General features: G+C 36.4%; 1 protein-coding gene across 1 annotated transcript in view; it reads left to right on the forward strand.

Moving 5' to 3' along the window:
* PAAF1 (proteasomal ATPase associated factor 1) overlaps window positions 1–12,821 on the forward strand; it is a 46,517-nt gene that overhangs the window by 8,728 nt on the left and 24,968 nt on the right. The window contains exon 4 of the mRNA XM_007173714.2: window positions 263–352. Coding sequence (XP_007173776.2) covers window positions 263–352 — 90 coding nt within the window. The remainder of the gene's footprint in view (window positions 1–262; window positions 353–12,821) is intronic.

Consider the following 12,821-nt stretch of genomic DNA (forward strand, 5'->3'; position numbering starts at 1 on the left):
CTTATTGTTGGTTTGTCTTCTATGGAACAGTTTTCTTCAACATAAAAGCATAATGGCTCAGCAGTACCAAATTACATTGCAGCCCTCTGCAGTAAAAGGACTGCTGATCTGTAGGGGAGTGATAGTTTCTTGGGTTGGGGAAGGAGGATTAGTGTACACTTAAAAGGTAAGAGTGTTCTTTCGTCCTAATGTTTTCTTTAAGAAGCTTTAATTCCATTGGAGTAGCTTTACTGATGGATTTCATTTTTCCTTCTCTGTTTAGAAAAGCATTCATATTTCATGTCCAAAGGAAAATGCGTCTTCGAAGTTTTTGGCACCATATACTACTTTTTCCAGAATTCATGCAAAGAGTGTAAGTATTCTGATAAAATGAGGAGAAAATATAATAACATGTTAGTTTTTCATTTTATCTGCTTGTCTAGTGCTATAAACATATTCATAATTAATGTGTTTTTCATTTACTTTGCATTATAAGATGACACAGCTGATAAAGTGTGATATGTTTGGCAAAACTGGTACTTGGGTCCACTTAGAATAAATATACAAATCCACTCACTGGTAATCTCAAAGAAAGGAATTGTATGAAATTTCCTTATATATGTTTTACCAGAGCCACTTACCAGCTTTTGGATAATGATGATAGTAGTTGATGTTTGAGTAATTTGCCACTGCTCATATTTCTGTCCCTTTGCCTAACGGAAGGGGCATTTTCTCAAAATTCCAAGTACAGCATATTGAGGGATAATTTTCAAAGGTCTTTGTGATAAAGCCCTTTCTACTACCATAAGCTTTTTAGAAGCAGAAATGAGAAATAGGTGAATAAACTGATTATATTAAAGCCTACTGCTTCTTAGTGTGTGGTACATTTTCAAAAATAGCTGTTTTTATCCTTATTGCAAAACAAATATATATTTAGTGATGAAAATTTAGGAAATGTAAAAGTGAAAATCACTCATTTCTATAATCTGAAGATAACTATTGTGAGCTTTTGTTTTGTAACACTTATTAATAATAATCACAGTAATCTTGCCATTTGCAGCAACATAGGTGGACTTGGAAGGCATTATGCTAAGTGAAATAAGTCGGAGAAAGACAGATACTGTATGATGTCACTTATATGTGGAATCTGAAAAATAAAACAAACTAGTGAATATAACAAAAACAGACTCACAGATATAGAGAATAAACGAATGGTTACCAGTGTGGGGAGGGAAATAAGGAGGGGCAAAATAGGGGTAGGGGATTAAGAGGTACAAACTATTATGTATAAAATAAATAACCTACAAAGATATATTGTACAACACAGGTAATATAGCCAATATTTTATAATAACTATAAATAGAATATAACCTTTAAAAAATTGTGAATCACTATTTTGTACACCTGTAACTTATATAATATTGTATATTAATGTATCTTGATTTTAAAAAGTTAAAAAATAATAATCATAGTAGTAATAGCTGACATTTATTGATCACCTGCTATGTGCCAGTACATGCTAAGCTTTACATATCATTATTTTACTTGATCCAGTCTTTTTTCTTTAAATATTTTACCACAATAGGGTTTTACAGTACATGCTGTTTTATAAGTTATTTTTTAATTCTTAATAATATATTATGTACGTCATTCTGTGTTTACTTTATGTGTATTATTTTAAGAGTTACATAGTATTCCACTGTTATGACTTTACTATAATTTATTCTTCTAATCTTACATTACCGGACATTCAGTCATTTCCGATTTCGTGACTTCATATTTTGATGATATAGCTAACCCTTTTCTCACAAAGATAAGAAAAAATTAGAGTACATTTATAAAAGTATAATGTTGAGTCACAGGAAATGTACTTTATAAGGCTGTTGGTATGTTCTAACTGACTTCCACTTAACTGATTTATTGAGTCAACTGTTGCTCTACATTTCCTCTGTAAACCATTCTGACTCACGCCCACAACACATTTGCAGCTTGTGGTCTCTGAGGTCTGCATACTGACACTCCCAGTTAAGCTGAATGCTTACCAAGGGTCAGTTACAATGCCAGTTGTGTTGTTTTTGAAATTATGTTAATTAAATATATTAAACCAATGAAATATGAGTGTGAAAGGCAGAGTGACTATGTCTTTGAAAACTAAGTTGATTGCTTCATAGAGACTTGATAAAGAAGAGTTGTTTTTTTTTTTGTCTGCACCACACAGCATGCAGGATCTTTGCTCCCTGACCAGGGATTGAATCTGTGGAGTCCTAACCACTGGACTGCCAGGGAATTCCTAAGAAGAGTTTTTTTAAAACCTTCTATTTTAGTATGTGTGGACAAGATAAATGTAGTAGAATATTAGGGGAAAGATTTTTTTTAAAAACCCTGTATAAATTTTTGCTCTTAGATTGCTTTGTAAGTGTGACTAAAGATTTGCCTTGCTTTAAGGAAATTGGAAGTTGTGTACCTTTTGCTTAGAGTATATTACAAGCAAGTCAAGATAAAGCTTCCTTATAGTAATTAGTGGACTGATGAAAAAATTAGTGAATATTAACGTACATTTATATATTTGAGTTAAAATGTAGGTATTTATGTATCATTTTTTATTATTTCCTACTCTAACTGAATTTTTTGATTAATTGACCTGCTACTGGGCCCTATCCATTGACTAAAAAGACTTTTACCATATTGCTTTTCTACCAGTCTGGCTTGACATTCTCTGCTGATACTGGGTATTTGAATTTTTTAAAGTTTTACCATTTTTAGGGATGATGTTTCATTGCTATTTTAACTTACATTCCTTTGATTAATTATGAATTGACCACTTTTTCATATATTTATTGGCCTCTCTTCATGTCATTTGCCCATTTTTCTAAGTGTGAATTTTTTTCTTTATTGATAAGAGCTCTTCTTATAATAAGGGTATTGATCCTTTGCTATATATTTTGCAGGTTTTTTCTAGCCTATTGTTTATTGTTATTTGTTTATTGTGTCTTGACATACAAAATATTTAATTTTCTAGATAATAAAACCTATCAATTTATGGTGACTACCTTTGGGACCCTGCTTAGGGTAGTCCATGATTTTATATAGATAAATATATATTATAAATATATATTTACTTGTAATTACACAGCATAATGGGTAAGAGCCAGGACTCTAGAGACGGACTCATTGGATTTGACCCCCTGGATTCGAATTTTGGTTCTGCCACTTACTAACTGTGACCTTAGGCCAGGTACTTAACCTTCCTGTGCTATAGGTTCCTAATCTGTAAAATGGGAGTAAAAATATTTATCTCTTAGGGTTGTTATGAGGACTGAAGCAGTTAGAATTGGGTCTGGAACATGGCAAGCACAATATAAATAGTGTTTGGTAAATAAAATTATAAATATAGTAATCTTTGAATTTTTATGTTTTATTTTTTACATTTCAAACTTTATTTTTGTTATTTGATTTGAAGTAGGGGTCTAACTTAATTTTTTAAAATTTATTCTATGGAAGTTTAGTTGATTTACAATGTTGTGTAACTTAATTCTTTTTGAAATGATTAGCTTGCTACAGCAGTACAAAGTAATCCATCCTTTATCTCAAGGACTTGAATTGTCATCTTTTTTTTTTTTAACCTCTGTATTGGAGTATAATTGCTTTACAGTGGTGTGTTAGTTTCTGGTTTATAACAAAGTGAATCAGCTATACATATACATATATCCCCATATCTCTTCCCTCTTGCGTCTCCCTCTCATCCTCCCTAACCCACCCCTCTACATGGTCACGAAGCACTGAGGTGATCTCCCTGTGCTATGCGGCTGCTTCCCATTAGCTATCTGTTTTACATTTGGTAGTGTATATATGTCCATGCCACTGTCTCACTTCGTCCCAGCTTACCCTTCCCCCTCCCCGTGTCCTCAAGTCCATTCTCTATGTCTGCATCTTTATTCCTGTCCTGCGCCTAGGTTCTTCAGAACCACTTTTTTTTTTTTAGTTTCCATATATATGTGTTAGAATATGGTATTTGTTTTTCTCTTTCTGACTTAACTTCACTCTGTATGACAGACTCTAGGTCCATCCACCTCACTACAAATAACTCAATTCCATTTCTTTTTTTTTTTTTTTTTTTTAAACATCTTTATTGAAGTATAATTGCCTTACAATAGTGTGTTAGCTTCTGCTTTATAACAAAGTGAATCAGTTATACATATACAATATGTTCCCATTTCTCTTCCCTCTTGCATCTCCCTCCCTCCCACCCTCCCCATCCCACCCCTCTAGGTGGTCACAAAGCACCAAGCTGAACTCCCTGTGCTATGCGGCTGCTTCCCACTAGTTATCTATTTTACATTTGGTAGTGTATATATGTCCATGACACTCTCTTACCCTGTCACATCTCACCCCACCCCCTCCCCATATCCTCAAGTCCATTCTCTAGTAGGTCTGTGTCTTTATTCCCGTCTTGCCACTAGGTTCTTCATGGCCTTTTTTTTTTTTTATTCCCCTTAGATTCCGTTCCATTTCTTTTTATGGCTGAGTAATATTCCATTGTGTATATATGCCACATCTTGTTTATCCATTCATCTGTCGATAGACACTTAGGTTGCTTCCATGTCCTGGCTATTGTAAATAGAGCTGCAATGAACATTGTGGTACATGACTCATTTCGAATTATGGTTCTCTCATGGTATATGCCCAGAAGTGGGATTGCTGGGTCATATGTTAGTTTTATTTTTAGTTTTTTAAGGAACCTCCATGCTGTTCTCCATAGTGGCTGTATCAATTTACATTCCCACCAACAGTGCAAGAGGCGTCCCTTTTCTCCACACCCTCTCCAGCATTTATTGTTTGTAGATTTTTTGATGATGGCCATTCTGACTTGTGTGAGGTGATACCTCATTGTAGTTTTGATTTGCATTTCTCTAATTATTAGTGATGTTGAGCATCCTTTCATGTGTTTGTTGGCAATCTGTATATCTTCTTTGGAGAAATGTCTGTTTAGGTCTTCTGCCCATTTTTGGATTGTTGTTTGTTTTTTTGATACTGAGCTGCATGATGAGCTGCTTGTAAATTTTGGAGATTAATCCTTTGTCAGTTGCTTCGTTTGCAAATATTTTGTCCCATTTTGAGGGTTGTCTTTTCATCTTGTTTATGTTTTCCTTTGCTGTGCAAAAGGTTTTAAGTTTCATTAGGTCCCATGTGTTTATTTTTGTTTTTATTTCCATTTCTCTAGGAGGTGGGTCAAAAAGGATCTTGCTGTGATTTATGTCATAGAGTGTTCTGCCTATGTTTTCCTCTAAGAGTTTGATAGTGTCTGGTCTTACATTTAGGTCTTTAATCCATTTTGAGTTTATTTTTGTGTATGGTGTTAGGGAGTGTTCTAATTTCATTCTTTTACATGTAGCTGTCCAGTTTTCCCAGCACCAGTTATTGAAGAGGCTGTCTTTTCTCCACTGTGTATTCTTGCCTCCTTTGCCAAAAATAAGGTGACCATATGTGTGTGGGTTTATCTCTGGACTTTCTATCCTGTTCCACTGATCTATATTTCTGTTTTTGTGCCAGTACCATACTGTCTTGATTACTGTAGCTTTGTAGTATAGTCTGAAGTCAGGGAGCCTGATTCCTCCAGCTCCATTTTTCTTTCTCAAGATTGCTTTGGCTATTCGGGGTCTTTTGTGTTTCCATACAAATTGTGAAATTTTTTGTTTTAGTTCTGTGAAAAATGCCACTAAGTTTGATAGGGATTGCAATGAATCTGTAGATTGCTTTGGGTAGTATAGTCATTTTCACACTATTGATTCTTCCAATCCAAGAACATGGTATATCTTTCCATCTGTTTGTATCATCTTTAATTTCTTTCATCAGTGTCTTGTAGTTTTCTGCATACAGGTCTTTTGTCTCCTTAGGTAGGTTTATTCCTAGGTATTTTATTCTTTTTGTTGCAATGGTAAATGGGAGTGTTTTCTTAATTTCTCTTTTCAGATTTTTCATCATTAGTGTATAGGAATGCAAGAGATTTCTGTGCATTAATTTTGTATCCTGCTACTTTACCAAATTCGTTGATTAGCTCTAGTAGTTTTCTAGTAGCATCTTTAGGATTCTCTATGTATAGCATCATGTCATCTGCAAACAGTGACAGCTTTACTTCTTCTTTTCCAATTTGGATTCCTTTTATTTCTTTTTTGTCTCTGATTGCTTGGCTAAAACTTCCAAAACTATGTTGAATAATAGTGGTGAGAGTGGACAACCTTGTCTTGTTCCTGATCTTAGAGGAAATGGTTTCAGTTTTTACCACTGAGAACGATGTTGGCTGTGGCTTTGTCATATATGGCCTTTATTATGTAGAGGTAAATTCCCTCTATGCCTACTTTTTGGAGGGCTTTTATCATAAATGGGTGTTGAATTTTGTCGAAAGCTTTCTCTGCATCTGTTGAGATGATCATATGGTTTTTCTCCTTCAATTTGTTAATATGGTGTATCACGTTGATTGATTTGCGTATACTGAAGGATCCTTGCATTCCTGGAATAAACCCATCTTGATCATGGTGTGTGATCCTTTTAATGTGCTGTTGGATTCTGTTTGCTAGTATTTTGTTGAGGATTTTTGCATCTATGTTCATCAGTGGTATTGGCCTGTAGTTTTCTTTCTTTGTGACATCTTTGTCTGGTTTTGTTATCAGGGCGATGGTGGCCTCGTAGAATGATTTTGGGAGTGTTCCTCCCTCTTTTATATTTTGGAAGAGTTTGAGAAGGATAGGTGTTAACTCTTCTCTAAATGTTTGATGGAATTCATCTGTGAAGCCATCTGGTCCTGGGCTTTTGTTTGTAGGAAGATTTTTTTTTTTTTTTCAAACATCTTTATTGAAGTATAATTGCCTTACAATAGTGTGTTAGCATCTGCTTTATAAGAAAGTGAATCAGTTATACATATACAATATGTTCCCATTTCTCTTCCCTCTTGCATCTCCCTCCCTCCCACCCTCCCCATCCCACCCCTCTAGGTGGTCACAAAGCACCGAGCTGATCTCCCTGTGCTATGCGGCTGCTTCCCACTAGCTATCTATTTTACATTTGGTAGTGTATATATGTCCATGACACTCTCTTACCCTGTCACATCTCACCCCACCCCCTCCCCATATCCTCAAGTCCATTCTCTAGTAGGTCTGTGTCTTTATTGTAGGAAGATTTTTAATCACAGTCTCAATTTCAGTGCTTGTGATTGGTCTGTTTATATTTTCTATTTCTTCCCGGTTCAGTCTCAGAAGGTTGTGCTTTTCTAAGAATTTGTCCATTTCTTGCAGGTTGTCCACTTTATTGGCATATAGTTGCTTGTAATCTCTCATGATCCTTTGTTTTTCTGCAGTGTCAGTTGTTACTTCTCCTTTTTTCATTTCTAATTGTATTGATTTGAGTCTGCCTCCTTTTTTTCTTGATGAGTCTGGCTAATGGTTTATGAATTTTGTTTATCTTCTCAAAGAACCATCTTTTAGTTTTATTGATCTTTGCTATTGTTTTCTTCATTTCTTTTTCATTTATTTCTGATCTGATCTTTATGATTTCTTTCCTTCTGCTAACTTTGGGTTTTTTTTATTCTTCTTTCTCTAATTGCTTTAGGTGTAAGGTTAGGCTGTTTATTTGAGATGTTTCTTGTTTCTTGAGGCAGGATTGTATTGCTATAAAATTCTGTCTTAAGAACTGCTTTTGCTGCATCCCATAGGTTTTGGGTCGTCCTGTTTTCATTGTCATTTGTTTCTAGGTATTTTTTGATTTCCTCTTTGATTTCTTCAGTGATCTCTTGATTATTAAGTAGTGTATTGTTTAGCCTCCACGTGTTTGTATTTTTTACAGATTTTTTCCTGTAATTGATATCTAGTCTCATAGTGTTGTGGTTGGAAAAGATATTTGATATGCTTTCAATTTTTTTAATTTACCAAGGCTTGATTTGTGACCCAAGATGTGATCTGTCCTGGAGAGTGTTCCATGAGCACTTGAGAAGAAAGTGTATTCTGTTCTTTTTGGATGAAATGTCCTATAAATATCAATTAAGTCCATCTTGTTTAATGTATCATTTAAAGCTTGTGTTTCCTTATTTATTTTCATTTTGGATGATCTGTCCATTGGTGAAAGTGGGGTGTTAAAGTCCCACACTATGATTGTGTTACTGTCGATTTCCCCTTTTATGGCTGTTAGCATTTGCCTTATGTATTGAGGTGCTCCTATGTTGGGTGCATAAATATTTACAATTGTTATATCTTCTTCTTGGATTGATCCCTTGATCATTATGTAGTGTCCTTCTTTGTCTCTTTTAATAGTCTTTAAAGTCTATTTTGTCTGGTATGAGTACTGCTACTCCAGCTTTCTTCTGATTTCCATTTGCATGGGATATCTTTTTCCATCCCCTCACTTTCAGTCTGTATGTGTCCCTAGGTCTGAAGTGGGTCTCTTGTAGACAGCATATATACGGGTCTTGTTTTTGTATCTATTCAGCCAGTCTATGTCTTTTGGTTGGAGCATTTAATCCATTTACATTTAAGGTAGTTATCGATATGTATGTTCCTATTACCATTTTCTTAATTGTTTTGGGTTTGTTATTGTAGGTCTTTTCCTTCTCTTGTGTTTCCTGCCTAGAGAAGTTCCTTTAGCATTTGTTGTAAAGCTGGTTTGGTGGTGCTGAATTCTCTTAGCCTTTGCTTGTCTGTAAAGGTTTTAATTTCTCCGTCGAATCTGAATGAGATCCATGCTGGGTAGAGTAATCCTGGTTGTATGTTTTTCCCTTTCATCACTTTAAATATGTCCTGCCACTCCCTTCTGGCTTGCAGAGTTTCTGCTGAAAGATCAGCTGTTAACCTTATGGGGATTCCCTTGTATGTTATTTGTTGTTTTTCCCTTGCTGCTTTTAATATTTTTTCTTTGTATTTAATTTTTGATAATTTAGTTAATATGTGTCTTGGCATGTTTCTCCTTGGATTTATCCTGTATGGGACTCTCTGCACTTCCTGGACTTGATTGACTATTTCCTTTCCCATATTAGGGAAGTTTTCAACTGTAATCTCTTCAGATATTTTCTTAGTCTCTTTCTTTTTCTCTTCTTCTTCTGGGACCCCTGTAATTCGAATGTTGGTGCATTTAATGTTGTCCCAGAGGTCTCTCAGACTGTCCTCAATTCTTTTCATTTTTCTTTATTTTGCTCTGCAGTAGTTTTTCCCACTATTTTATCTTCCACGTCACTTATCCGTTCTTCTGCCTCCGTTATTCTGCTATTGATTCCTCCTAGAGAATTTTTTTTTTTTTTTACTTATTTTTATTTTTTGGCTGTGTTGGCTCTTTGTTGCTGCTCGTGGGCTTTCTCTAGTTGTGTCAAGTTGGGGCTACTCTTCATTGTGGTGCACTGGCGTCTCATTATGGTGGTTTCTCTTGTTGCGGAGCACAGGCTCTAGGTGTGTGGGCTTCAGTAGTTGTGGCTCGCAGGCTTCAGTAGTTGTGACTCGGGAGCTATAGAGCACAGACTCAGTAGTTGTGGCACACGGACTTAGTAGCTCCATGGCATGTGGGATCTTCCCCGGACCAGGGCTCGAACCGATGTCCCCTGCATTGGCAGGCAGATTCTTAACCACTGCGCCACCAGGGAAGCCCCCTTCTAGAGAATTTTTTATTTCATTTATTGTGTTGTTCATCATTGTTTGTTTGCTGTTTAGTTCTTCTAGGTCCTTGTTAAACATTTCGTGTATTTCCTCCATTCTGTTTCCAAGATTTTGAATCATCTTTACTATCATTACTCTGAATTCTTTTTCAGGTAGACTGCCTATTTCCTTTTCATTTGTTTGGTCTGGTGTATTTTTACCTTGCTCCTTCATCTGCTGTGTGTTCCTCTGTCTTCTCATTTTGCTTAACTTACTGTGTTTAGGGTCTCCTTTTTGCAGGCTGCAGGTTCGTAGTTCCCGTTGTTTTTGGTGTCTGCCCCCAGTGGCTAAGGTTGGTTCAGTGGGTTGTGTAGGCTTCCTGGTGGAGGGGACTGGTGCCTGTGTTCTGGTGGAAGAGGCTAGATCTTGTCTTTCTGGTGGGCAGGACCACATCCGGTGGTGTGTTTTGGGGTGCCTGTGACCTTATTCTGATTTTAGGCAGCCTCTCTGCTAATGGGTGGGGTTGTGTTTCTGTCTTGCTAGTTGTTTGGCATAGGGTGTCCAGCACTGTAGCTTGCTGGTCGTTGAGTGGAGCTGGGTCTTAGCATTGAGATGGAGGTCTCTGGGAGAGCTTTCGCCATTTGATATTACGTGGAGCTGGGAGGTCTCTGGTTGACCAATGTCCTGAACTCGGCTCTCCCACCTAAGAGGTACAGGCCTGACACCCGGCCGGAGCACCAAGACCCTGTCAGCCACATGGCTCAGAAGAAAAGGAAGGAAAAAAAGAAAGAAAGAAAGAAAAAAATAAAATAAAATAAAGTTATTAAAATAAAAAAATTATTAAAAATAAAAAAAATTTTAAAGTAATAAAAAAGGGGGGGAAAAAAAAGAAAGAAGAGAGCAAGCAAACCGAAAAACAAATCCACCAATGATAACAAGCACTAAAAACTATATTAAAAAACAGAAAACAAACAAAAACGGACAGACAGAACCCTATGGCAAATGGTAAAAGCAAAGCTATACAGACAAAATCACACAAAGAAGCATACACATACACACTCACAAAAAGAGAAAAAGGAAAAAAAAGTATATATCTTTTGGGAAGTCTGAGGTCTTCTGCCAGTGTTCAGTAGGTGTTCTCTAGGAGTTGTTCCATATGTAGATGTATTTCTGATATATTTGTGGGGAGGAAGGTGATCTCCACGTCTTACTCCTCCACCATCTTGAAGGTCTCTGAATTGTCATCTTTATCCAATATTTAGGAATGCTGCATTGATCTGTCTGTTCTTTTGCTGTGACTAAGGAATAGATCTTTAGCTTTAGGCTCTGACCTAGGTTTGTATCCTGGCTCTGCTCTTTCACCTTGGGGAAATTAAACTACCTCTTAAACCTCAGATTTCACACCAATACTTAAAGATTTTTGAGTGGATTATATGAGAGTAGTGTCTGTTACATGTCTGGCGCATAATAGCTAGCTATTCAATAAATGTTAGTTCTCTTTCCTCTTTCTCTTTAATAAAAATCTGGAGGAAGGAGACAACTGGTATGAAGTATAATCTACTTTTCAGTGTTCTATCACTTTGGAAGAATAGATAGTTCAGACTTAATTACTTTTTAGGTCTAGGAACTAGGGCCCCAAAGATATGTAACTGAGATAAATAACACAATATCCCTGTCCTCTCCAGGAAGGTATATTAACTGAGAGGGTACCAAATAATATATCACAGTTTCTCAACCTTGGCAGTATTGACATTTTAAGCTAGATAATTCTTTTTTGTAGGGGGCTGTTCTATGCACTGTAGGATGTTTAGCTGCATCCCTGGCCTCTAGCCACAAGTTGTCCGTTGGACACCGCCCCCAGTTGTGACAACTAAAAATGTTTACACACATCACCAAATGTCCCCCCAGAAACAAATTGCCCCTGGTTGACAACCACTATGATATATTGGGTTGGCCAAAAAGTTCATTTGGGTTTTGCCATAAGATGTTATAGAAAAATCCAAACAAACTTTTTGGCCAATCCAATATAAACATAGAAGCTGAAGACCACTGGGGAAGGAAGTGGTGAACTCCTTGGGGAGTTGGGAAAACCACTTACCTTTTGAGGAGTGGGTCATTTTTAAAAAAATCATTAATTGTTCCTTTATTCTATTTCTTATTCTCCCTTTCTCTTATTTGAGCTCATTATTAGGTGATTCACCTATTTATTAATCACCTACTATATTCCAGATACTCTTCTGGGCACTGGGGCTATATAGCAATGGATAGAACTGTGGTATAGAGCCTGTATTCTAGGGTGTGGGTCCAGACAGGATTTGCCAATGACTTGGATATGAGATGTGAGAAAATGAGGAGTTGGGATAATTCCAAAATTTTTGGCCTGAGAATTGGGAAAATTCTGGTGTCATTTACTTGGGGGACAAGTAGTTGCATTGGTAGGGAGCGGGGGAAATAAGAATTCTGTTTTGGACATGTTAAGTTTCAGGTGTCCACTATAAAGCCAAAGATAGATGCCTAGCAGGCAGTTGGATAGATGGTGCCTGAGTCAGGAAAGAGGTTGGGCTGTATTGCTTTAGGGATTAAATTGATTTCAGAGTGAGTAGGAAAGTGTTTAAATATGTTTTGTTTCTGGGACCGTTGAAAGGGGACAGTAGCTGGTCTCATTGATATAGGTCAGATGGCTTTACTTTCTTATCTAGTGTTGATGAGCTGCTTCATCCCTCTTCCCAAACTGTTATTAGGTATTTGTTAAGTAGTTACTATGTACATAGCCTGTGATTTGTGTGAGAAAGTGCTGGACATGGTTCTGACACTTATAAAGCTCATCATGTAGTTGGGGAGCCAGAATAGAGTTGAACTTGACAGTACTGGTAGTCAGATTTAAGACCCAGGATTAGGGTGGTAGCAGTGATGTTGGAGAAGAAAGATAAATCTGAGAAATGTCTCCTACACTAGAATGTGAAAGCAGTATCCACCGATGAGAAGCTAGGAGCAGATGGGATTATTATGAGGATCAAATGATTCAGTATATTTGAAAATGTTTTATAAATGATAAAACATGATATAAATGTTAATTGTTGTCATAATCCTTAAAATTAAAAGAACTACAATTAAGTTAATGGTCCTTTTATTGAGGAACCAAAATAAAGAAGAAAAAGTCTTAGAAAGTGTTAGAGTTGACCCATATATCCCTTTAGTTTTTGCCAGACCTATTCATTAAGGCTTAATTGGCAT

This window comes from Balaenoptera acutorostrata, chromosome 9, assembly GCF_949987535.1.
Source record: "Balaenoptera acutorostrata chromosome 9, mBalAcu1.1, whole genome shotgun sequence".
In the NCBI taxonomy this organism is placed as follows: Eukaryota; Metazoa; Chordata; class Mammalia; order Artiodactyla; family Balaenopteridae; genus Balaenoptera; species Balaenoptera acutorostrata.